The 24,183-nt window shown below is 36.8% G+C and overlaps 7 protein-coding genes across 15 annotated transcripts; 2 read left to right on the top strand and 5 right to left on the bottom strand.

The window, feature by feature from the left end:
• Positions 1 to 3: 3 nt before the first annotated feature.
• Positions 4 to 3,160, bottom strand: LOC103314146 (hypothetical protein). Its single transcript, XM_008199252.3, has 5 exons — positions 995 to 3,160; positions 755 to 948; positions 573 to 709; positions 411 to 529; positions 4 to 367 (listed from the first exon to the last, which is right to left on the bottom strand). Exons 1-5 carry the CDS (start codon positions 2,986 to 2,988, stop codon positions 160 to 162), a joined length of 2,652 nt encoding a protein of 883 aa, XP_008197474.1. The 5' UTR covers positions 2,989 to 3,160; the 3' UTR covers positions 4 to 159.
• A 134-nt stretch (positions 3,161 to 3,294) lies between these two features.
• Positions 3,295 to 4,258, top strand: Spf30 (Splicing factor 30). The gene has a single exon (XM_969540.4). It carries the CDS (start codon positions 3,439 to 3,441, stop codon positions 4,177 to 4,179), a length of 741 nt encoding a protein of 246 aa, XP_974633.1. The 5' UTR covers positions 3,295 to 3,438; the 3' UTR covers positions 4,180 to 4,258.
• LOC663479 (ras-related protein Rab6) lies at positions 3,573 to 4,956 on the bottom strand. Its single transcript, XM_969521.4, has one exon. It carries the CDS (start codon positions 4,903 to 4,905, stop codon positions 4,273 to 4,275), a length of 633 nt encoding a protein of 210 aa, XP_974614.1. The 5' UTR covers positions 4,906 to 4,956; the 3' UTR covers positions 3,573 to 4,272.
• A 228-nt stretch (positions 4,957 to 5,184) lies between these two features.
• gprs lies at positions 5,185 to 9,349 on the bottom strand. Of its 7 annotated transcripts, none has more exons than XM_015983052.2 (10): positions 9,189 to 9,349; positions 8,894 to 9,124; positions 8,740 to 8,850; positions 8,619 to 8,654; positions 8,255 to 8,372; positions 8,148 to 8,204; positions 8,001 to 8,101; positions 7,812 to 7,959; positions 7,592 to 7,758; positions 5,185 to 6,334 (listed from the first exon to the last, which is right to left on the bottom strand). In XM_015983052.2, exons 2-10 carry the CDS (start codon positions 9,122 to 9,124, stop codon positions 6,290 to 6,292), a joined length of 1,014 nt encoding a protein of 337 aa, XP_015838538.1. In that variant the 5' UTR covers positions 9,189 to 9,349; the 3' UTR covers positions 5,185 to 6,289. The 7 variants fall into 7 exon arrangements, with proteins under 7 accessions (XP_015838538.1, XP_008197471.1, XP_008197469.1 ...); XM_008199249.3 differs by having other exon boundaries at positions 5,185 to 6,338; XM_008199247.3 differs by having other exon boundaries at positions 5,185 to 6,338; positions 7,469 to 7,758.
• Positions 9,350 to 9,501: 152 nt separating this feature from the next.
• Positions 9,502 to 16,599, bottom strand: LOC107398561 (uncharacterized). Its single transcript, XM_015982983.2, has 10 exons — positions 15,923 to 16,599; positions 15,770 to 15,874; positions 15,617 to 15,722; positions 15,316 to 15,573; positions 12,176 to 12,463; positions 11,650 to 12,128; positions 11,493 to 11,597; positions 11,337 to 11,442; positions 11,126 to 11,284; positions 9,502 to 11,081 (listed from the first exon to the last, which is right to left on the bottom strand). Exons 1-10 carry the CDS (start codon positions 16,597 to 16,599, stop codon positions 11,025 to 11,027), a joined length of 2,340 nt encoding a protein of 779 aa, XP_015838469.2. The 3' UTR covers positions 9,502 to 11,024.
• Positions 16,600 to 16,657: 58 nt separating this feature from the next.
• On the bottom strand, positions 16,658 to 19,209 carry LOC103314143 (uncharacterized). 3 transcript variants are annotated; one of them, XM_015982992.2, is made up of 6 exons: positions 18,766 to 18,919; positions 18,528 to 18,727; positions 17,973 to 18,483; positions 17,726 to 17,925; positions 17,191 to 17,682; positions 16,658 to 17,147 (listed from the first exon to the last, which is right to left on the bottom strand). In XM_015982992.2, the coding sequence occupies exons 5-6, from the start codon at positions 17,252 to 17,254 to the stop codon at positions 16,672 to 16,674; spliced, it is 540 nt and encodes a 179-aa protein (XP_015838478.2). In that variant the 5' UTR covers positions 17,255 to 17,682; positions 17,726 to 17,925; positions 17,973 to 18,483; positions 18,528 to 18,727; positions 18,766 to 18,919; the 3' UTR covers positions 16,658 to 16,671. The 3 variants fall into 3 exon arrangements, with proteins under 3 accessions (XP_015838478.2, XP_008197464.1, XP_064213282.1); XM_008199242.3 differs by lacking the exons at positions 16,658 to 17,147; positions 17,191 to 17,682; positions 17,726 to 17,925 and having other exon boundaries at positions 18,070 to 18,483; positions 18,528 to 18,713; positions 18,766 to 19,209; XM_064357212.1 differs by lacking the exons at positions 16,658 to 17,147; positions 17,191 to 17,682; positions 17,726 to 17,925 and having other exon boundaries at positions 18,070 to 18,483; positions 18,766 to 18,949.
• Positions 19,210 to 19,938: 729 nt separating this feature from the next.
• LOC107398563 (odorant receptor 98a) lies at positions 19,939 to 21,078 on the top strand. Its single transcript, XM_015982985.2, has 4 exons — positions 19,939 to 20,501; positions 20,547 to 20,652; positions 20,699 to 20,857; positions 20,904 to 21,078. Exons 1-4 carry the CDS (start codon positions 19,939 to 19,941, stop codon positions 20,964 to 20,966), a joined length of 891 nt encoding a protein of 296 aa, XP_015838471.2. The 3' UTR covers positions 20,967 to 21,078.
• The last annotated feature ends 3,105 nt before the right edge of the window (positions 21,079 to 24,183 follow it).

Here is a 24,183-nt window from a genome sequence, read left to right on the forward strand (position 1 = left end):
GGATTTGTTTTCATAGAAAATATTTATTCGTCAAAATAGCAAATTTCTTTTTACAGGAAACTGCACAATTGCAACTAAATTATATTCACATAAATAATAATAATAACACTCTAGAGTACCTAATATCAGTCAACAAAACAACAAATAGGAAACAAATTCTTACAAATCTGTTATTAGATGGCTTAACGAATTCCGTACGATGACATTTTCGTCAATTAGCAATATCACATGTTTCCCAGAAGGAATATATTCACATTCATTTGGTACTTCCTCGACTATTGGTTCGCCACTTTGTGCATTCCAGCACAAAATACCTTGCGAATAGTAGGCTATCACTATGCCATTTTCAACGCAAACTCCTTTCAATCTACAAAAAAATTATTTATTGAATTTTTGTTCAGCAAACGTACCCTTCAAATCCAGTTGGTGGATCGAAATTCTGGAGCTTTTTCCACGAATGATTCATCCCATTTATTGCAATCAAACGCAACTCATAATCAGCGCACTCTTGGATCATGAACAGAAAACCCTACCAACAAACAAATGACTAACACTAACATAATACACCTTACCCTATCACACTTGACCCAATGTGTGGCCAAAGGCGATTTGATATTCGACAATTCAATACTGGAAACGATGTAACCATATTCGATATTCCACAAAGTGATTTTACTTTCGCCACAACCCATGATTAAACTGTCACAATCTTAAATTACGATTAATATCGGGTTATGTATCATTTACCACATACCATCAATGTTGTGTAACGACGATACGTAATGTTCAACCGGTTGTATTTCGCTAATGTTGGCAACGGTCTGAAAATCGGCCGCTAAATGGAAAGAATGGATTTTTGTACGTTTTTCGTTGCCTTGGACCAATTGCCAACAAACGATAATGCGAGGGTAACACCGCAGGACGCAATATCGCACATCCTCAGCGCATCTATAATTTTTTTTAACAAAATAATATAAAATTGTGTCTCACTTACCCTTTAATATTCTCCAATTGCAACGCCTTCTTCTCCAACCCGCTCTGCCGCAAGCGCCAGAAATAAACCGTCGCGAAAACATCAGCAACCGGTACTTCCCTCACATCTGACTTGTGTTCTTTGGTCCATAATTCAACGTATGCCACACTGGTCTCAGTCGAAATGACCATTTCATTGGCATCTTTTTGTACATAGGTGCTATTCAGGGGAATCCTCTGGATTTGTCCTTTGGGGATCCACATATTTTGTGCCCCCAGGACATTCCCCAACGCACTCTGCGTCCAAAACGAAACCGACTTCTCCTGGACAATGACCAGATTAAAATCTTGGTAAAAACCTCTTAAAACAGCACCGTCTTCTTTCGTTATTGAAATTGAATGGTTCAGTTTTCGATTATCCGAATGTGAGCCGGAATTCCAGTTATGAAGTCCGTAATTATTTAAAAACAACTTTCGGCGGTTCGTCCGTGTGAGACTTCGATGCAGTGATTTGATCTCAATGTCTGTGTTAACAGGGAGCACTTCCAGGTCCGGAATAGGGACAGGGCTAAGACTGTTTTGCACCGACTCTTCATCTTCTTCCTCCGTTGATAATTCGTTAATTTTGGCCGATTCTTGATCTTCTTCAGTTGATGGTTCGCTAATTTTGACCGATTCTTCGTGAGTTAGTTCGTTAATTTCTTCCACCTGACTTGGTAATTCGCCAATTTTTGCATAATCATGTTCAATGAGAACAAAATCAGTGACTAGATCTTTATTTTCCTTCTCTTCTGTGGTTTTCTTTTCGGACAAGTCGGCAAAAATTTTGTAGGCCTTCTGGACATCGGCTTCTTGTGCCATTTGTTTGTTTATAAGGTTGGTAATCGAACTGGAAGCCAAGATTCGTGTCTCGATCACACTTTTCCTGTGCTCTTCACTCATTTTATCCAACTCTAACATATCGTCAACGAAATTTTTCAAATCGATATTTTCATCATCCGAATTCGTATGAACCGAGACGATTTCGCAACGTTGTTGTTTCTCCACCGAATCACAGTGGGGACATGCATTTTTTTGTGGTGAATCTTTCTTGAGAAATTTTTTCCGCCGTTTCCGACTTTTACGCAAAATGAGCCGATCCAAAGAAATGAACCTGAGCCGACCTTTGCTACGTAGTGAATTAATTCGTTTGAAATTAAACTGATGCGATTTGAGCCCCCAATTAAATTTTCGGCGCTTTGTCACTTTACTCCTCAACTTGACACTTTCGACAATCTTACGAACCGAGTCCTCAAAATCAACAAATTCGCTAAATTTTGACTTTGGGGGCAATGGTAAATATTTATTGGGCGTTTCTTTTTTCTTCTTCGACTCAAAAATGTTCAAATCTTCGAATGATTTGAGGGTGGGGAAGGTGTTTATGTCGTTTTCTGAACACGTTTTTTGGTGGTTTTGGACTAAATTCTTGACTCGCTTCGATCGTCTGTTTCCGAATAACAGTTTCTTCTGTTTCTTTTCGCCAGGTTTCATTAGCTGTAAGTAACTGCAAAGTTCCTTTTTCTGGCTTTCTGGGCTTAGGGGAGTTTCAAAGTTTAAATTTCCATTGACTTTTGCTGTACATTCCTGGCTTTTTTTCTCGTCACTCAGAGCCGCTTTTTTGGCCTGTTCCATATAAGAAAACAAGGGAGTGACTCGCGTAAAACATGATTTCGGCACATTTATTGTGATTTTCTCGCTTTTATCGAAATCATAGCGGATACAAACGCTTTTATTCTCATTAGGGGGCCCCAGATCATCGTACTTGGTCGTATCTATCCATTCTTTGACTTTTTCGTAATGATTGGGGGTGTTATCAGAGTCCAAGACCTTGGACGTCCTTTTGGCACCTTTGTGGCCGTCCCAACTCACGGGAACTCGGTGTATTTCCGAACTTAGGGTTAGAACAGTCACAGGAGAATCGGTGTTTTTGGGGGAAGCGTTCAACGATGCACTCGAGAGGGAAATAACACTTGCCATTACGAAAGTTTAACGTGGTAACGATCACTTAATTTAATTGTTTAGCACACATTTGTACACCTGACTTTGGGGGGACGCTACAACCCCCCCAAAAACGTCAAACAATCAAAAAATACCAAGGGGGCTTGTTTGACGCTTTGGTGATTTTTCTGCGACAGCAGCGCCGCCAAACAAACACGTTTCTCGCCAAAACGGCCTTTTTACACATAGAAAAAATACGAAACACAATCAAGCGACTCAAAAACGTGAATTAGGGCGTATTTGTGATAATCACGATAAGTTTTTATTTTATAAGATGGTTTTTGTGACGCCTTGGTAACGTCAAAATCCCTACAAACCGTGAAAGATTGCAAATGGCCGCCGATTTATTGACGTATTGAACTTGTCAATAATTTTATTAAATAACGGCGAGTTTTTTGGTAAGTTTGTACGTTTTTTGCAACCTGAACGATGGACGAGTTGCAAAACTACCGCCTGCAATTACAACAAGTCGAAGCCGCGCTTCTGAGCGACCCCGACAACAAAGAGCTGCAAAAGCTCAAAGTGGACTTGGAGGAAGTAATTGAATTGTCCCTTGATTTGAAGAATAAGGCAGATGAGGCGGCAAATCAGCCCGAGTACACCGAACCGATTGGGGTGCCTGAAGAAGACGAGATAACCAAGTCGCTCCTGGCCGTTGAGCAGTTCGTTGCTCGTAACAAATCAAAGAAAATCTGGCGGATTGGCGACACCTGTCTCGCGAAATGGAACGATAACGGCCAATATTACGAAGCCCGTATCGATGCTATCCATCCGGACGGACAGGTAAATGTGACATTTGAAGCTTATAAAAATCGGGGGGTTTCTACCTTAGCGGAAATTAAAGAATTCACAGGAGCGAAACGAGTTCTGACTGAAGCTGAACGCTTGAAACGCATCAAAATGATGAATAACCGCGAATATCTCAAAAAGAAGAAGCTGAAGAAACAGCAGAGATTCAAAGAATTGGAGGAAGAGAGAGAAGTTGAGAAAAACAAGTGGCTGGCTTTTACGAATAAAGCCGTGAAAAACAAAAAAAGCGGACTCACTAATAAGAGTATTTTCGCGTCGCCTGATTCGGTGAACGGACGCGTGGGGATTGGCACTTGTGGGATAAGTGGCAAGCCGATGACTGAGTTTACCACAGCGGAAAAGTGGAGGAAAGGGGTTTAATTTTCTTTATGTTACTATTTTTTTAATTAAATAAATAAGATTGTATCAATTAATTATTGTAAATAAATGTTTCACAAAACGAGTTGTTCTTAATTAACAGGCGCAACTGTTGTCAATCGTAACCAAGCCATTTTTCCCCAAACTAACTTCCTGTAGTTCACTGCTATTATCACTCTTTGGTTCCTCACAAACCACCAAACTTTCAGTAATTCGCTTAAATAGCTGTTTAATGTTCAAACCAACTTTGGCGCTCGTCTCTACGAACGTGACGTTCAATTCTTTCGCTTTTTGTTCGCCCTCTTCTATACTGACTTGTCTCAAGTCCTTCAAGTCGACTTTGTTGCCGACCAGAAACACAATAACGGAGTCTCCGCGTTCCATTCGCACGTCATTAATCCATTTTGTGGTTTGGTGGAAGGTTTCAATGTTGGTCACATCAAAGACCACCACAGCCACTGAAGAGTCTCTTATGTAGGCAGGGATTAAAGAGCGGAAGCGCTCCTGACCGGCTGTGTCCCACAGTTGTAAACGCACGGTTTTGTCGGTTAAATACATTGTTTTTGATAGAAAATCGATACCGACTGTTGCCTGATAAGCGGTGTCGAAGCTGTCGTACATGAATTTCGTTATAATCGAAGTTTTTCCAACGCTTTGTTCGCCCAGAAAAACCAGTTTGTATTTTTGTAAACTGGGGTTGTAGTCTTGCGAGATTGAAAACTTTGTCATTTTGACAAAAAGTACAAAAACTTAATCGGTAGCCTACTTTGATATTAATTAAAAAAATATATTCACAAAAAATAAATAACCCACAAATGCAGTCTTTGCATTTAAATTTAAAGTTTTGATTTCTTTTTGTTTAAAATTTTAACAGTTAAAACACTTACCTACATAAAAATGAAAAAAAAATTAACTCACTGGCAATATTTTTTGATTTTTCCAATTTTTGCGAATGCGGTAAATTGATAAGAACGAGCTATCTTATGAAAGTTATGAGAATAAGACAAATTTTAAGTAAATAAATATATTTATAACATCTTAGCCCACATATACAGTTGATTATTTGGTCAAAACATTTTAACGATTTGAAAGATACCTTTCCAATCTGTTTTACTCGTATTATTTAACATGCATTACATTTTTTTATTTATCTTCTATTATTAACAACATCCAGTTTATAACCAACATCTAAGAACGATTAAACAAAGTTCTTTAATTTCGTAAAATATACAAATCAAGTGTTGATAGTCTATGAATGGAAAAAAAAAGAGTGATATTTGACTCAAGCAAGTGTTATAAACTACCCACAAAGTGAATCAAATGAAATGAAGCACACGAAATCCATTTTAATAATACTTACAAACTGGAACCACCATAAATATATAAACAAATATTGCACGAAAGTTACATTGCTTTTCAATTGGCGAATTTATTATTTTGTTTCACTGAAAATTACCAACGAATTGCTCCGGTAAATATTACAATACAACACCTTTTTGGACACATATAAGCTCCTTATAAATAATCGTAAATAAAAAACGACAGAATTCAAGCCACTGTTGCGCCTCAACACTAGGATATCTAGGTATATATTTCAGGTGGTATAAATTTTTGACCAAAGGTATGAGAGGTAAGACGTTACTCGAAAATAACCAACAAACATTATTGATATGGATAAATTCAACAACAAATATCGTCATGCAGTGTGTGCGTCAAGGATTGTCATCAAAAATCGACGAAATATCACAAGATTAAATGAACGTTGATCTGCATGAAAATATTGCTAAACCCGGAGGCCCGGCTCACTCCTTGGGGGTGACCTTCTTGAGCACGATGGTGAAGGTGAAGGTGTGCGCGGGGGAGGACTGGGGGGTGGAGGAGGGCGACGACGACGACACCGTCACCGTGGGCGGATGGGGGTAGTGATGGGGGGAGGGAGTCAGGGGCGGTGGAGGTGGAGGTTGTGGCGCGACAGTGGCCGTATGTTAGTTGGAGGAATGCTTGCCGTCTGAAGACGCCAGCTCGCTGGAGCCGCTGCTGCTCAACGTGGTGTTGGAGCCGTAGGGGTCCAGGGAGCTCTGCACCGACATGGAACGGCCTTGCGCCTGCCGTCTTACTCGGTTGGGTGACAGTTTTCCGGGGTCGACACTTGCCGGGTCTGCCTGCAACACATAGTGCTTGACCATTTTGGGGGGCTGGCACAGGGAAAGCAAGCGCTGCCATGCACCGGGAGTCAAACAACAAAGCAAAACAATTTTGGACGCGCAAAAAAAATCAACAAAAATTAACTGAATCAACGGTGTTAACGTAATTCCAAGATAATTATCTGACGTAAAGCAGGACCGGAAAAAATATGAAATCCGGTCCTGACCTAAGAGCGGGCTAAACTGAAAAATTCGTCGGTAAATCTCATGAACATTGTTTTGGTGGGCGACTGTTAGAAAGACGATTGTAAAACTACAGAAATCTAAATTTTTGAGTAAATTCTCATGGCATTTTTAGTTTTTCTAAAAATTAGGGTAGCCATTTTATAGTGGAAAATTTTATTCAACAAAAAAAATCATAACTCAAAAACTAAAAGTCGTAGAGCAATGCGGTTTGTTCCATTGGATTCAGCGGCTTTTTTCTCTATTATACTAATTTTTCACGCAATTTAAAATGTTTAATTTTTTGCTCAAATTTTTGCCGAGTAATACACTTACCTTCAAAGAGGTGAAAAAAAAATTTTTTTTAAACTAACTCCAGCAAATTTTTATGGACTTCTACATGTCTTAACAACCCACAAAAGTGGTTAAAAGTCCACAAAAAGTCCAAATGTTCGATTTTTTGATGTTTCATTTTTTCAATTTTCGTCGCAGTTTTTGTCGGTTTTGGGTACCCGGAACATTTCTCGAGCAATAGCTCCGGAACTATTAGAGAAAACCCCATGAAGTGTACTATCGTTGGAAAGCTCTTTAAATTATCTATCTTTTTCAAAAAAGATTATTGTTCTCTGACTAATAGTTTTCGAGAAAATTGCTCGTACAAGCAAAAAATCAAAAACTGTAGTTTCGAGAGATTTTGACGCAGGTTATTACACAATGGTGTATTTAATTTTCTCCTACAAAATCGGGGAATGGAATACCATTGTTTCGGTTTAGCTCACTCTTAAAGAAACGGAAGAAACTTGAAAAAAAATTGCCGTGATTCACGTTACGTACCTGTATTTAAGGCCACATTAAAAAAAAAGATTAACACAAACTAAAATAAACCGGGAGAAGGGTCTGGTAAATCTGGGGTAGTAAATACGTACTGTGCAAATTGGCAAATGGTGCAAATAATTAGATCCCACCAATGCAACAAGTGAAACGAAATAAGTAAATAATCCGATAAAGCTGCATATGCCGCACAAAAACCTAAATTTTGGGTACTGCACCTGATATGCTAGCGCATTCATTATAATGTTGTAGGGCACCAAGCCTAAGGGGTGAATCTCCCTCATTAGGACATTTGCCGGTATCTTATGGAACTGAATGTACTCTAAGAAGTTACCTATCACGTCCTTCAGGCTGGTGCTGGGGTTGTTATCACAATATTTTTTACCTGTTATTTCACAAAAATCAATTGACGATTAACACACTACCACAGTAAAGTACCCCACATAAGTGCCGCTTGAAACTTTGTAAATTCGTCAGCGTGTAGCTCATCTCTAGCCAAAATCAGTCTGACAACGTGTTGGGGTAGAAGAGTAAAGGAACCCAAATTGAGGACCTCGTTGCCGTGTTCGTCCACAAACTCTAGAACCTGACCGAGAAAATTACAACATTCCAAAAAAAATAACATACTTTCTGGACCAAAGACTTGGTGCATTTGTACTGGATGTAGCGCTCGGCTGAGGCCAAAAGGGCACACACTGTGTCCACGTTTATGCAGCATTGGACGAAACCTACATTATAATATTATTTAAAAAAATATGTTTTTTAATTACCAACCTGCACAAGCTCTTCGTAGTTCGTCTAGACCATAATAATCGGCCGCATTCATCACACCTGTGTGGTTCAGTTTTAGTGAAAATTTTTGCCACCACCAGGCAACTCACCCAATAATGTGCGAGGTTGAAGAGTCACACATCCAGTATGGATATACTCAATCAACTGTCTGAAAACATCCGGCTCGAACTCTTCGATAATAAGAGTCTGGTGCTGTTGAGATGGCGGCTAAATTTTTGAAAAAATTGATCACAACATGCAAATGAACAGTTTGAATAAAAATTCGCTTGATCGTGGTGTTTTTATGGTCTACCCTCTAAACCATGCAACCAATTGATTAGTAATACTCGATAAAACCATGCCAATTATTAAAAATCTACCACTAGGGTGTTAAACTATCGGTTAGGTGCTTGAAAATCAGGCATTCAGACAGACAGACGGAAAGTTATGGAAGAGGACGTGTCTGTGGATTACCTCTTGGATAGGGGCCAGCTGCTGGGTGAACCCTCTCTATGTACAAACCACGATATTAAAATTTTTTCCCCCGATTGATCTAATTTTGCAACTTAAATTTGCACAAAGTGTGCGCTTTTACCTGCTGGGAAGCGTTCTGGAGGTTGAGGAGAGGCTCCGACGAGCGTTTGAGGAACAACCGGAGTTTGTTTTCACGTGGTGGAGGCTCCTTCTTGCGCTGGGGGCTAGGGGCCTAGAAAAAAATCAAAATTTGCTTTTTATTATATACTGCTCACCTGGTAGAGCATTTTGTGGAAGACTCTGGACCTCGCTGCCAAAACCGCCTTCACAGCGCACACCGGCTCCCTGGTGTCGCCCACCAGGAAGGTGACGTCGCAGAGCTCCGGCATGGAGGCCAGAAACTTCATGTCTTCGGCCAATCCGGTCTTGTTCTCAAAAGTGCTTAGGTCGGGTTCGGCTTCCGCCATCACGATGTAACTCGCGGGTAAAAGCAAGCTTTCCGGCATCTAAAGTTAATTATAACACCATGGCTGAATTCAATCAACAAGTGAAAGCAACACTTGCGCTTACCTGTTAGAGTTGAGAAAATCCGCGAACTAAAAGAAACAATTAAAACCGAATTTGTGTTGCAAGTTTGTGGCGGATGATTCAGGCGCGGAAACTGCGGTTTTTCTTACACATTTTCGACGAGTTTTAGCAGCATTTTCGCCGCGGCTGTGAGAGGAAATTGCGGAAATGAGCGCATGTGCTGGAATAACGATTTCGGGAAAATGGGTCGGATAATCGCTTCGGGATTTAATCAGACGATCAATTTCACAAATTGATCCCCAATCACGATTTTTAACTATGAGTTATTAATTAAATTTTAAAATTGTCATTAGTTTAATCTTTTCTGAGAAAATTGAGTCATTTTTAATCGATTTTTGGTGGGTAGGTACAGGTGTATACTAAATTTTAAATACAAAACTCATTGGTATTATATTATTTATGGTCATTATTTTTTTTACTAATGCAACCTCCTGCAAGTTGGAAAAGTTCATTATTGACCTTTTTTTTGTTTTTAATTTATTTGGCATACAAGAGGAAAGTTCAAAGTTTAAATGCGAAAAAAATTAGAGATTTGTTAGGAGTTGAATAATTTGAAAAAGGAAAATGAAAAACCTTTATTTTGTTTTTACATCTCAAAGATTGTTAATTTTTTTTTCTAAAAACATAAATTCTTAAATGCCTGATTTAAAAGTAATAACTAAAAAGAAATTTTACTTCAAAAGTTAATTTCAGCAAAATTTGTGACCTAATTTGCTACATTTTTGAGTTTTGTGAGAAGATCTTGCGAAACAATTCGGTTATTTGCGCTGAAAACGTGTGTAATGTCTGAGTTTGGAGACGAACTAATTGCGAGAATTAATTTTTAATAAAAACAAATCGATCCACAATTTATCCACAATTTTTGAACTCAAGTGTAATAGAAAACTTGAAATTTTCTTAGAAAACGGCGAAATTCCAGGTGGTTTGGCCGACATTTACAAAATAATCAAACACCAGTTTTTGTCGCCTTTTTAAATGCTTGTGATTGGCCTGTTTTACAGTTGGGAGTGCAATCTCCCTCCCATACCCAATAACAGCCGCTTCAATCGTCTTGCAATTTTTTGTGTACCAGATAAACAAGTAGCAGGTAATTTCTACACTTTTATTGGTCAAATTACTTCGTAGGACAAATGAGACAACAGTCAAACCAGTTATAGGGCTGGTCTTTCTCACAGACGAGATTTCGTCTTAGGTGCGAATAAATGGCGAACAATTTGTTTAGTTTTTGCTTAAAAAGAGGAGTTTGTAATAACAATTTATTTTTTAATATTGGGTAAATGTTCGGGGAAACACCTGATTGTAAATAGTAATTTATTTCTAAAAAAAAAAAACAGTTCTGTTCCAAAAATGAGCTACAATACAAACTTATATTTTTTTGGGCGTAACTTTTAACACTGATGATTTTAATTTTAATTTTAATGGATTCTGCTTGGTTTTTGGAATAATTTGATTTTTTTTGACGAAGACACGCATTTTAAAAATTTATTATTATTAATTAGTAAGGAGTAAAGATAACAGCGAAGTTATTATTAGCTGAAGATTTCAATTTTCGACTACTGAAACAATAGTAACAAATTTTTGTTATGTTTAAAGTTACATATCCTTTGAGTAATTATTTAATTAGGGTGTTCCATTTATAATTCATTCAACTTTTATAACATTTAAAGGTCAATAATGGACACATGGCCTAATGAAAAGAAAGGAATATGAAAAATAAAACGACAACAATTGACAAGAAATATTTATTTATTTATTCATTCTAAAGTCCCTAATTACGTGAAGTATGCTTTAATTTTCGGTACATGCTGAAATTCTTATCTACTTGTGAATAACAGCATTCACAAACGTGAAAAACGACAGCCCATTTTTCAAAACCTAAAACAACATTTTCGTAATAAGAAATTGAGAAAAATTAGTACCAAATTGAAGCTTTGTAGATCTAGATTTCCGTATCCTGCTAAAGATAATCTCGCAGCATGTTGTGCCCTTTGGATAATAATCAATTTATCGGTTTTATTTTCGTAGGTTCTGTTTAAAGTCCAGTCGTGATAAAATATTTCATCGGAAATGTTAACACTCTGCCGAGAGATTTAATAAAGTTTTGTTTGAATTGTTTGGTGAATTAATTACCCAATCAATTATTAACTGGCCTGCGAAACAAAAGACCCAAACTTGGGTAATGTAATAAATAACATAGGGAACATATTTCGAAATGTGTTCGTAGTCTGGCGGAAAACTAAATATTTACAAGTTGAGGTGAAGTGAAAATAACAAAGCTTGGTTTACCCGTCTGATATGAAAAGATATAAACCGAAACAAATCCCAAACAGGCACGAAATGTGCTGGTTCAGTAGCAATATCGAATAAATTGAGTTAAGCCGATTGATGTAACTGGAAATTTATCAATTAAGGGCAAACTACCTACAGTTAAACTTTTACGTACTCTAACACAAATCTATGGTGTTGAATGGCCGACTTGAACCTCCTTTTGTGATTCCAAAACGTGATCACTTTCGAGCTACTGAACGCAACTTTGACCATCTGCAGCTCCGATAAAACATGAGCCACAAGAAAGAAGAACAAACCGTCAAAACCATTAATTACGTTAAAAATAATTAAAAGATAAACAATATGAAATATCAAATAAAACAACAAAGCTCCCGAACCAAGACCTCCAGTTTCCCCAAAACTCAAAATCATCGGTCTGTCGCTCCCAATCGTCAGCAAAATATATTGCGAACAACTAAACATCAGCATTAATCGGTACACCAAATAAAATATTCGCACATATTTGTGTTTTATGCCCATACTGTATTGGTAATTTTTGCCAAACGCATCGATTTGCCAAAACCTGGAGGTGTTTTGAATCAGTTGTGCTAGATTTTTTTTGTATACTAGCATAATTGCAATCTTCCAATCGTTCTAAAAATCGCAGTCAGATAAATCCAACACGGAACGTTAAAAATCACTTGGAAAAACGGAAACACAACTTCTGAGCTTCGCACAATCACGTGCGGGTTGTTGTAGTGAAGAAATAACTCCGAGAAGGAGAAAACGTTACACAGGGCGAAAACCGCAACCGTGATAACGGTCCGAATTTTGGAAAATCGGTCATTTTTCAACGGGTCTAGACCGATTATGTTGAGGTGGGCCAGAGGCTGCGCTAGCTTGACTTTATCCATAATGTAACCCCCAGTCCCGACTCTTCCTTTTATAGCAAATTGGGCCATTAACCGAGTTATCATTACAAAAAATTGCTTTTAATTTTTTATTCACTTGGGCTAGAATCGACCAGTTGCAGCCAACGAGTTATGGAAAAAGTACGTCTGACTGAACCCCTTTTTTTGCTGCATATTGTCGGGATGAGTCCGCACGATTCGGGCACTTTTGCCCGAATCCGGAAAATATTTTCAATACTAGTTTACACCTCGACTGTTGTTCTGTCAATGGCTGAACTGTTCTTTAATTACAAAGACCTGGAAACGGTGATACGGGCCACTGAATCGTTCTTCACCCAGTATGGACTAGCGTGGAAAATTGCAGTTTTCGTGGTCTACAAGACAGAACTAGCTCAAATAATCCGACTTTGTGACAATCTATGGCCTTTGGACGAATTCGGAACTGGACACAATTTCCAGTTTCTGCACAAATTCTTACGCAGATTTTTCCTACTCTATACTGGAAATTTGGCTCTTTTGTGCACTCAATTTGCAGTTACTGCATTTTTCGACGATCAGTTCAAATCTGTCATGGTTTATTACGGAGAAAAGGAGTCACGAAGCCAAATTTACGATAATTTCGTCTTTACTTTGCAAGTGATTTATCTCTATGTTGGGTGTTTTGTTGTGGCAGGTTTTGACTGTTTCTTCTTTTATTTGTTGGGACATGCCGTTACCGAATTGAAAATGTTGACAATTTCCTTTAGTTGTAAGGAAATCGGGAGGAACTGGGGTTATGAGGAGAGGTTCAAATGTTCAGTCAAGCATCACATTCACGTTCTTGAGTACGTAATAAATAACACGAGATTTTTTTTATTAATTTCTTAAGGCTTTTGGACAAAATTAACAAAGTCTATTCGGTCATGCTTTTGAACCAACATCTGTGCTCCTTGTTTGGTATTTGTTTTGGGATTTTTTTAATGACCAAGGACGGGTTTGTGGAAAAAATACCAAAATAAATACATGGCTGATTTAAATTTCAGGATACCACCAAATGTCGATCATTTTAGCAAATGGTCGACTTATATTTTTACGTTTATTCTTCAAGTTTGGACGTATTGTTTCGCCGGGGACCAAATAATGCACTGGTCGTTGAAAATTCCAGACGAAATTTTTTACGATAATTATTGGAACAAGTATTCATTGAAAAACGGATTAAATAAAATTATAGCGATACAAAGGGGGCAAAAGGCAGCTGGGGTCTCACTTGGAGGATTTGCAATGCTCGATATTGAAAGTTTCAATGTTGTGATAAAAAATGCAGTAAACTTTTTCATGTTTATGGACAAAATGTACAAAAGAGAGTAAAAAGCGCCCCAATTAGCAATAAAGACTCAAATTACCCAGCTTTTTAATAATAGATTAGTTAAAGACTCGTCATTTTAAAAATTGCTCATCCAACCTGGCCTAGTTCAGCTAACCCAAGTCATGGATAAAGTCGAATTTTCCGACCCCCTTTTCTTTCTAAACGTGATAGGAATGCACCCTTTTAAAGCCGACAAATTTTCCAAATTTCGTCTAGCGTTTTCGATCGCTGTCTATTTCGCTGTGATTTTTTCAGGGGTGTTGGAACTCATTGTCAATTCTCAAGGTTTGGAAACTTACGCACGTGCTTCAGACACTTTGATCCCACAATGTCAAGTAAAACGTTCGATTAACACTGTTTTTTCTATTTGTGATTTGTAGTTGGTTTGTAAAATTTTCGTTCTGGCAAAGTACAAAAAACAAATCGCCCGGCTTTTGAACGGTAGTCAGAGGTTTTGGGATTTGGGTCAATTTGGGGCACGATATGGGAACAGTTTTGGCAAAACGCATAAATATTTGAAGAGTTTTTTCCTTTTGTATAAAGTGATGCTCACGTTTACGTGTTTGCAATTTCTTGCAGTGAAAATTATTTTTAAAATCCCTAAACCGATTGCGATAAGTTTTGGGGAGACTAAGGGATTGGAGCCACTTTATGACCACTTGTATTTGGTTTTGCATGCGATGATTACGTTGGTTACGATTAATTTAGTCAACGGTTTCGATGGCCTATTTTTTTATTTTATTGGACACGTTTTGACAGAATTGAAAATGGTTAAAGTTGCTTTCGGGGATTCACCAATTGAAACAAATTGGAGCGAAGAGAAACGATTCAAGTTTGCCGTCAGGCACCACAGATTTGTGTTAGAGTAAGACCATCAAACAAAATTTTAATTCATTTCAAGAAATTATTTTAAGTTTTATTGAACAATTTAATATTGTTTACTGCACGATGCTCCTAGTCCAACATTTAACGTGTCTTTTCGGGATTTGTTTCGGAGTATTTCTTATGACCAAAGATGGGTAAATATTTCAGAAATTTGGGGGAAAAACATTTTCTTTTAGAGTACCACCAGATTTAGATCGTGCCAGCAAATACTTGCCCTACATCGTAACATTCATTTTTCAAACTTTCACGTTCTGTTTTGCTGGAAATCTTCTACTCAGCTGGGTATTTTATTAGTTTAGCAAATTTTGTCATGATTTTTAACAGTCTTTAGAAATACCAAACGAAATTTTCTACCACGACTGGGCAAAGAAAACTACTTATGAAAACAAGTTGGCAAAAATTATTTCGATGAAACGAGGGCAAAGGGCAGCAAGGTTAACACTTGGAGGTTTTGCTAACTTGGATTTAGACAGTTTTCGAATGGTTAGCACATAACAAAAAGAAACAGTTTTGTAAACTGTTTATTTCAGGTCCTGAAAAATGCCCTTTCGTTTTTCACTTTCGTGAATGCAATGATGAACAAAAAGGCAGTCACAAGTGTTTAAATGAGAAAACTGTTGTTATTAGAAGAAATAAAGCTAGTCAAGTAGATACGTGTTTTATTTAATCTGAAACACTACAGAATTAAAAATTGTGCTTATTTCTGATTCATAGCGTTGACAAACGTGAAAAAGGAAAATGCGTTTTTGACAACCTGGAACACGCCTGGCATTAATTCAATCGAGTCCTTTAGTCTTACCAAATTAAAACTTTCCAAATCCAAATCCCCAAAACCTCCAAGTGTTAATTTCGCAGCTCTTTGGCCCCGAATCATTGCAATAATCTTATCTGTCTTGTATTTATAAGCTTGATTTTTGCCCCAATCATTGTAGAAAATTGCATCAGGGACTTGCAAAGACTTTGGAAAAATATTTATTGGATTTTTTTTTGTTTAAACTTACCCAGGTGATTAACAAAGAACCGATAAAACAAAACGTGAAAGTTTGTGTTATGAATGAAATTACATAGGGCACGTATTTAGTAACATGTCCCAAGTCAGGTGGTATCCTAAAAATTATTTTAGACCGGATTTTTCAATTTTCTAAAATTTATACCCATCTTTTGAAACCAAAAATAGCCCAAAACAGATGCCAAAAAGACAACTCAAATGCTGATTCAGCAGTACTTGGGAATAAATTCGGTTTAATTTTCTTACAAATCTGGAAATTTCTAAAATAAAGTTTTAGAGTTGTTTTCCATTGACTCACTCTAACGCAAAGGCATGGTGTTGTACAGTTTCCAGAAATTTTTCCCTGCGGTTTTGTGTCAATCTGTACGATTTTTTTACCAGTTTCAGTTCAGTCAAGACGTGCCCAATTAGAAAAAAGAAAAGTCTGTCAAAACCAGTAACAGCGTGCAAAACCACAAACGTCGAAGTTGAGTGAAGCACAAAATACAAATGATCAACTTTCGGGGACAACCCCTTACTTTCCCCAAACGCTATAGCCAAAGGCTTGCCATTTTTCGAGACAAATTTACGTAAAATGTACTGCAAGGCCATTAGAATCATTATCAACTTGTAGGCGAAGAAAAACGCTTTCAGTAATTTATGTGGACGTTCGATTTTTGCGTCTTGTCCGAACTTATCAAGCGGCCAAAACTTGCGAGTCTTTTGCATCAAAACCACCAGATTTTTTCGGTGTTTGAGCAAAACAGCAATCTTTATGAACAGTTGATATTGGACGATCATTGCCTCAGAGGCCCGAGAACAGGTCTCAAGGCCTTCAAAATGTAGCAACAGTTCCAATAATCCAAGGGTGATCACAACCAGGAAAAAACCCAACGAAATGACTCTCCGAAACAGCGAAAAGTTTGAGCAGTTCTCCGGGTTCAAACCCACAACGTTTAGAAACTCCAAAGGTTCCGTAAACTTGACTTTGCCCATGGTTTTGTTCAAACTGAGCAAATCTTGTGCTTGCGTGACCAATTTAATTGCAAAAAACAACACATCAAGTATTTATTTTGACTCGTTATAAACCAAAGCTTCGTACATCGAAATTCGTTTTAAAACATTGTTGTAATCGAAGTACAGCCAAGAGTTGTCTTTTTTCGCCGACCAGATCCCTCCAACTTTCACAAACTCCTGGTACCTTATACGCCCAATGTGCATAGTTCCATCGTTGTTGATAAAATCGTAACCTCCAGGCACTGGGGTTTTGTTGACCATGTCTTTATGAAACGTTGTTTGGGACGACGGCACCCATTCAAAATTTTCCGGTTTTTTGGCACACAAAATTTTAATATCGTTTGTTGCTTTCTTGACACCCCACCAACCAGCATTGACGGTCATTGTTCCGGGACAAATTTGCACAACGTAAAGACCATGGTTGTGGATGTAAGCTTGTCCGATAAATAGGTCCTCATCGTTTGAGTCTTTGCCGCCTGGAAGGGCGTCTGGAGGAATAACACCGGTGTATTCCTTCCAGTAGTAGCCTAAAATCAAGTGCTACCAACTGTCCCAAAATTGTAGATTCACCTTTTTCATCAAACGCATTTGCTTGAATGAAAAATACAACAACAAGACGCCACGAGTTGATCATCACTGAACGGTTTTAACGAGACTAAAGAGAAAATCATTTGGATTTACCAAAGGTGACGGGGTCAATTAACGCGATAATTTTTTTTCTTGTTTTAAACATTTTATTTAATCGGTACAATAGTTGGTTACATTTTTCCTATCATTGGCAATACCACTGTTGTCAAACAGCAACACTTCGTAAGATGAGGCTGTTTTTATAACGTTATTTGAACTGAATAAAAGTTCCGCATTTTGCAATGCGTATCCTTTAACACTCCCAATTTTTATACTTCCATCAAACATCACACGACCTACATGTAACATCCCTCTAGAAGCATCAACATGATCGTAACCCCCTATCACTGCATGTTTTTCTGTAGTGTCCAAGTGAAAAGTTTTGGCACTTGTCGGATACCACGAAAATTTGTCGTGATTTTTTGAACATAAAATCTGAAATAAATCAATTATCATGTAACAGTGCTTGTAACCCCACCTTTTGGACTGGGCTTGGTTTTACCACACTGTAAAAACCAACAGTATTTTGTTTACTAAATGGAATAATGTGCATTACGAAAAAGCCAAAAGTGTGTAAAAGGGTTTGTCCAATGTAGGTGTTTTTCCCGTTCAGGTCTTTCCCAGCAGGGAAGGCATCTTTGGGGATTTTTGAGTTTGAAAAGTCCCTCCAATAGTAACCTAAACCTATGACTTAGAAACAACAATCTATAGGAGAGTTGGCTCACCTATGTCACAATGAACTGAAATCAAACGTAGCAGTAACAAGAAGAAGGAAACCAAGAGTGGGTATTTCATAGCTGTGTTTGCAACAAAATGATTAAATGAAGCGACAATTATCTACTCTTTATTAATGTAAGGTCAGGTTTAATCGTAGGGGTTTACCCATTTTATTTACAAACAAGAAATGACAAAAACTAGCAGTATTTTTGTGTCCTAATTTGTCCGAACATCGATATCATAAACCACTTTGCGATAGACTAGCGCTTCGTACAAAGTGGCTTTCTTGAGGGCATTGTCATGCCCAAAATAAAAATCGGCCTTTTCAATTTGTGACGACCAAATGCCCCCAATTTTTACGACTCCTTGATACGCCAATCTACCAACATGGAAAAGCCCATCGTTGTTCACAAAATCGTACCCTCCTGGTACTGGTTGTACCCTCGTGGTATTAAAATGGTACAACTGACTGGACGTTGGCATCCACTCAAAATTTTCAGGATTTTCGGTACACAAGATCTAAAATTGCAAAATCGCACAACATTCTAACACACTTGCATTACTTTAATATCGTTGGTGGCCTTTTTTACGCCGTTCCAAGCAGCGTCGACTTGCTTTTTTCCGGGAAAAATTTGCACAATGTAAAGGCCTTGTCCGTGGATGTATGCTTGTCCAATGTAGGTGTCACAACCACTTAAGGCCTTTCCACCAGGAAAAGCGTCAGGTGGGATTAACCCATCGGTGTATTCCTTCCAATAATATTCTAAATTCGTGTAATTAAATTGAACTGGTGTTATTTACCTCTGTCTGTGTTTCCATAATGTGGCAATAAAACGAAAATTGAGCAAAAAATAAGAGAGTTTAGCATTATTGTGACTAAAGCAAACTGAGCAGTGAATAATTAAACGGGGTCAGCTGATAAATCATTAATTATTTGAACCGACTTGAGACAATAATTTGATCTACAACACAAGCAATTGACTTGGTTCTGAATTTAATATAAAACACGTGCTAAATTATTCAAAATTTCGTTTAGTTGCAATAAACCAAGAAACTTTTACAATTTGTAATAATAGGTTTAAAGTATTCTTTCCTGTCATCGTCCAGTCTGAACAATAAAGAAAATTCTCACATTTATTAGGCTCCTAGGTTTTCAAAATTCCTATCAATTTTCTTTTAGAAAAAATTAGATTATCAGGTTCTTTAAACTTTTAAAATTTCATTCAAATTTGATTCCAGCTGTTTCGGATTTATATAACCATCATCAGATCTAAAAATGCACGTGGTGTATCTATCATAACCATTTGGAACTTGTTCAAAATTTCAAAGGCCTTGAAAGGTGTGAAAGAACAGTGGAATCTATCATTCCTCATTACAAGAAAAGTACAAAAATACAAAAAAAATGTCAAAAATAATCAAAAAACTGCATGCAAAAACCAAGAAGTCTAAAATGTTGCAAATTGCTTTTGGACGACGAAGAAACGGAAAAAAGGAGAGAAACACCATATTTTTAATTTTGTATGAATGTATTTGAATTTCCCACTTAAATAAATAATTATTCAAGCTTATTATCAATTTATTTTACCAACAGTGTAAAAAGTTTTACATCGTTAGAACAAATTAAACTCCAACTGGACTATAAAAATAAGTTTGACCTTACTTTGAAATTCAGACTTGAAGAAATATATCATTGTTGGAACAATTAGACTCCAACTGACTATAAAAATGGGTTCGATCTTACTTTTAAATTCAGTCTTGAAGAAAATGGAGAAAGCTCTAAAGCTGGTGAACATTCTAGGCCTCGACCCTCGAAAAAACGACACTTTTTCAAAATTCCGCTCAATTTTCTGCTTTACGATTTTAATTTCGGCCTCATTTTCCAGTCATTTGGAGTTTTTCCTAAATTTTAAGGGTCTGGAAACGTGTGAACGCGCTGCTGAGTCTATCATTCCACAATACCAGACAATGTGCAAAATGGCCACTTTCCTACTTTACAAAACCGAAATGCTCGACTTGATCAAGAAATCAGAACGGTTTTGGAAACTCGATCGTTTCGGCGACTTGCAGGCTAAAAATCTACACTCAACCTATCCCATTTTCCAAATATTTTTCTACGTTTACGTGGTGATTTTGTTTCTAACTTGTGCAATGTTTGCGCTTGTGAATTGGATTTTTGATACTGGAAAACCGATTTCGCTGTGTTATGGCGAGTCGGAAGGACTTGAAACACCATGGGTTGAGTTTTACATCGTTTTGCAGTCGGTGGAAGTTACGATTATTTTTCTGGGAATCACTGGATATGACATGGTTTTTCTCTATTACGCCGGATCTGTTTGCATACAATTCCAAATGCTGAAAATGGCTTTCGCGGAAAGGAAAATGAACGAGAGGCAATTCCTCAAAGCTGTGAAACACCACGAATTTTTGCTACAATACGTTGAGCAACTTGGTGATATTTATTCAATGTGGTTTCTGCTCCAGTATTTTTCCAGCCTTTTTGGGATTTGTTTCGGCTTGTTTTTGATTTCGAAGGAAGGGTCAGTATTGGAAAATTTGTAAAACACAATTGAGAAAAAATTTAGGTTGCCTACAGAGCCGGAACGTCTTTCGAAATACTTTCCGTACATTTTTTCATTCACAATGCAATCGTTTACGTTTTGTATGACTGGTACCATGTTGTCGGATTGGGTAAATTATTTGTGAACTTGTTCCTTGCAATACTTTGATTTTTCAGTCGAGCGAAATTTCAGATGAAATTTTTCACAGTGATTGGTCCGATGATCAAGTTTACAAAAACAAGACAGCAAGGCTTATTGTAATGAATCGGGCACAAAGGCCGGCTAAAATCTCAATTGGGAAATTTTTGGATTTGAATTTGCGCAGTTTCATTCTTGTAAGTGTGAGGAATTTAAACTAAAATATACTAATTAAAGTTTCAGTTGATGAGGAGTGTGTTTTCCTTTCTTGCTTTCGTCAATAATATATTGAACCGAATCAATTAATTCACGCAGACGTGGTCATTATTACGTATTAATTATTATAAATAGTAAAAAAATTACTTATTAATTTAACTGTAACTTTCTATAAAACACAATAAAGTTGTTTGATAATTCATATTTTTTTTCTTTCTTCTCCCTTATTTATTCTTTTATATAACTCGCACAATTAGTCCTTCAATTAGTGGCCATTTTTATAAGGTCTAGTAGTTAAAAACTTAAAAATTCTTCAAACAGTTCAGTGTGAAGCTTTTTCTCGTATCATTTATGTATTAGAACAATTTATTTCTAAACTACGATTATAGTTAGAAACTTTCTTTTCTTCAAAAGCTTCTAACCAATTGTAAAATAAGTTGGTGCCAGAATGGAAAACCCTTTAAAATTGCTACACATCATAGGCTTAGATCCTCGCCAAAGTGATAAATATTCAACAATTAAAAAAGTTATTTCTTTTCTCATCGTACTGGCAGTGTTGCTGTCAGCCCTAATAGAGTTTTTTTTGCATCATAATGAGTCTCAAGTGTATGACACTGCACCCCAATCCACTGTTCCGAACCTTCAAGCATTGTTGAAGATGTTTGCATTGATAATTTACAAAAAAGAATTAATTGACTTGTTTACAAAAGGCAATCATTTTTGGAAATTGGATAAATTTGGTGATTGCCACAAGCAGAAATTAACCAAGTTACACAAATACGTCGATTTATTTTTTTACGTTTATGCGGTTATTATAACTGGGGCTTTTCTACAACTTGCACTCCTCATCTTAATTTTCGAACCCGGAAAACCTATTTTTTTGTGTTATGGAGGGTTGTATGGACTTGAATCACCCCAGTTTGAGTTTTATGCAGTGCTGGATTTCCTGGCAATTGGTGTGATTGCAATATCAGTAACAGCATACGACAGCATATTCTTTTACTTCGCTCTGTACATTTATACAGAGTTTAAAATGATCAAAATTGCTTTTAAGAGAGAAAATTGTGCCCAGTTTATCGAAGCTGTGAAACATCACGATTTTTTACTACAATATATTAGTAAAGTGAACGAGGTGTTTTCAGTGATATTTCTAACACAATTCTTTTCGGGCCTTCTTGGCATCTGCTTCAACTTATTCATGATTTCAACACAAGGGTTGTTAACAGGACTTGGCCAAAAGTAAAGTAAAAAAATTTATTTTAGGACTCGAGACATGAAATCGTTTTCGACTTATTTTGTCGGTCTTGTGGGATACACTGCCCAATCATTCACGTTCTGTTTGATCGGAGAATTAATCTCAGAATTGGTAGTATTTTATTTGAAACCATTACATCACGATTATGTTATTTCTAGTCAGAAGATATTTCAAACGAAATTTTTTACACCGACTGGCTTGATGATGAGGTTTACAGAAATACAACTGCAAGACTTATTGTAATGAACAGGGCACAAGAGTCACCAAAATTGACCATTGGAAAGTTTGCCGACATGAATTTGCGAACTTTTATAATAGCAAGTTTGAAAAATTTTAAAAATTTAAAATAATATTTAATTTTACAGATTCTACGGAATGCTTATTCGTTTTTAGCGTTTATTAACGAGGTATTAGACTAAATTACAAATTGAGATTAAACTGAGTAAAAATACCGGTTGTTAATTTAGTTTAGAGACACGTATGTGTTAAAAGTTAAAAATCCTTCAAACAGTTAATTGGAAAGCTTGTTTCCGTATTATTTATTCATTGGAATAATTTATAATATTTCAACGAATTGAACTACGATTAAATAATTAAACTTTACTTATAGAAACTTTCTTTTCTTTAAAAGCCTGAAAGCAGTTGTAAACGTAGTTGGTGGCAGTATGGAGAGCGCTTTAAAATTAATAGATATCATAGGATTACATCCCCTAAAAAGCGACAAATATTCCACAATGAGAAAAACCATTTCTTTTCTCTCCCTTGTGGTAATTTTGATTTCAGCCCAACTGGAATTTCTCTCGCACTTGTCAGTCTTTGAAGTTTATAATTCAGGACCACACTCAACCATTCCTCCACTTCAGTCATTACTAAAAATGGCAACACTGCATTTCTACAAAAACGAACTAATTGACTTGATGGAAAAGTCGAAAAGTTTTTGGAAATTAGATAAATTTGGTGATTTGTATAAACAAGAGCTGAGTAAACTCCACAGACTTGTTACAATAATAGTCTATATTTACATTGCTTTGCTAACTGCCACTTGTGTCCAACTTGCGGTTCTTACCCTAATTTTTCGCCGCGGAAAACCGATTTTTTTGTGTTATGGTGGTTTGTATGGTCTTGAGTCACCCCATTATGAGATTTATTCCATTTTGGATGCCATCGGAATTGGTGTAATTTCCATAGCAGTGTCTGGCTATGATGCCATGTTTTTTTTCTTCGCCTTGGATATTTACACTGAATTTAAGATGATCAAAAGTGCTTTTAAGAGACACAGTGATCAGACAGTTTCATCGTACAATAAACAATTTATTGAGGCTGTGAAACATCACGATTTTCTGCTACAATACATTAACCAAGTCAACGATATTTTCTCGCCGATGTTTTTGTTTCAATTCTTTTCAGGCCTTTTGGGGATTTGTTTCTCCTTGTTTATGATTTCAAGGAGCGGGTTAGTAGTTGATTATTTGAGTATTGTAAACTAATGAAAATTTAGTTTGCAAGATATAAACACGCTTTCCATATATTCGGCCGGTCTTTTGGGGTTTACTGCTCAATCATACACATTTTGCTTAGTTGGGGAAGTAATTTCAGAATTGGTAATTTTTTTATTTGTGATAATAAATCACAATAGTGTTATTTCCAGTCCGAGGATATTTCAAACGAAATTTTTTACACCGACTGGCTTGATGATGAGGTTTATAGAAATAAAACTGCAATACTTATTGTAATGAATCGGGCACAAGAGTCACCAAAATTGACCATTGGGAAGTTTGCTGACATGAATTTGCGAACTTTTATAATGGCAAGTTTCAAGAATTTAGAAAATCAAAAATAATATTTAATTTTACAGATTGTACGGAATGCTTATTCGTTTCTTGCTTTCATTAATAATGCTCTAGACTAAATAAACTTATCACTTAATACGTGTTTTAATTATTACAATTTTCAGTTATTGAAAATGTTAAAAAACGCATTTTTATTTGAACCAATCATAGTTGAACGTTTCCACCACTCTGAGGTCATTTTTTCCATTATTAATGTAATTAC

The sequence above is a fragment of the Tribolium castaneum genome, chromosome 6 (assembly GCF_031307605.1).
Source record: "Tribolium castaneum strain GA2 chromosome 6, icTriCast1.1, whole genome shotgun sequence".
NCBI classification, from domain to species: Eukaryota; Metazoa; Arthropoda; class Insecta; order Coleoptera; family Tenebrionidae; genus Tribolium; species Tribolium castaneum.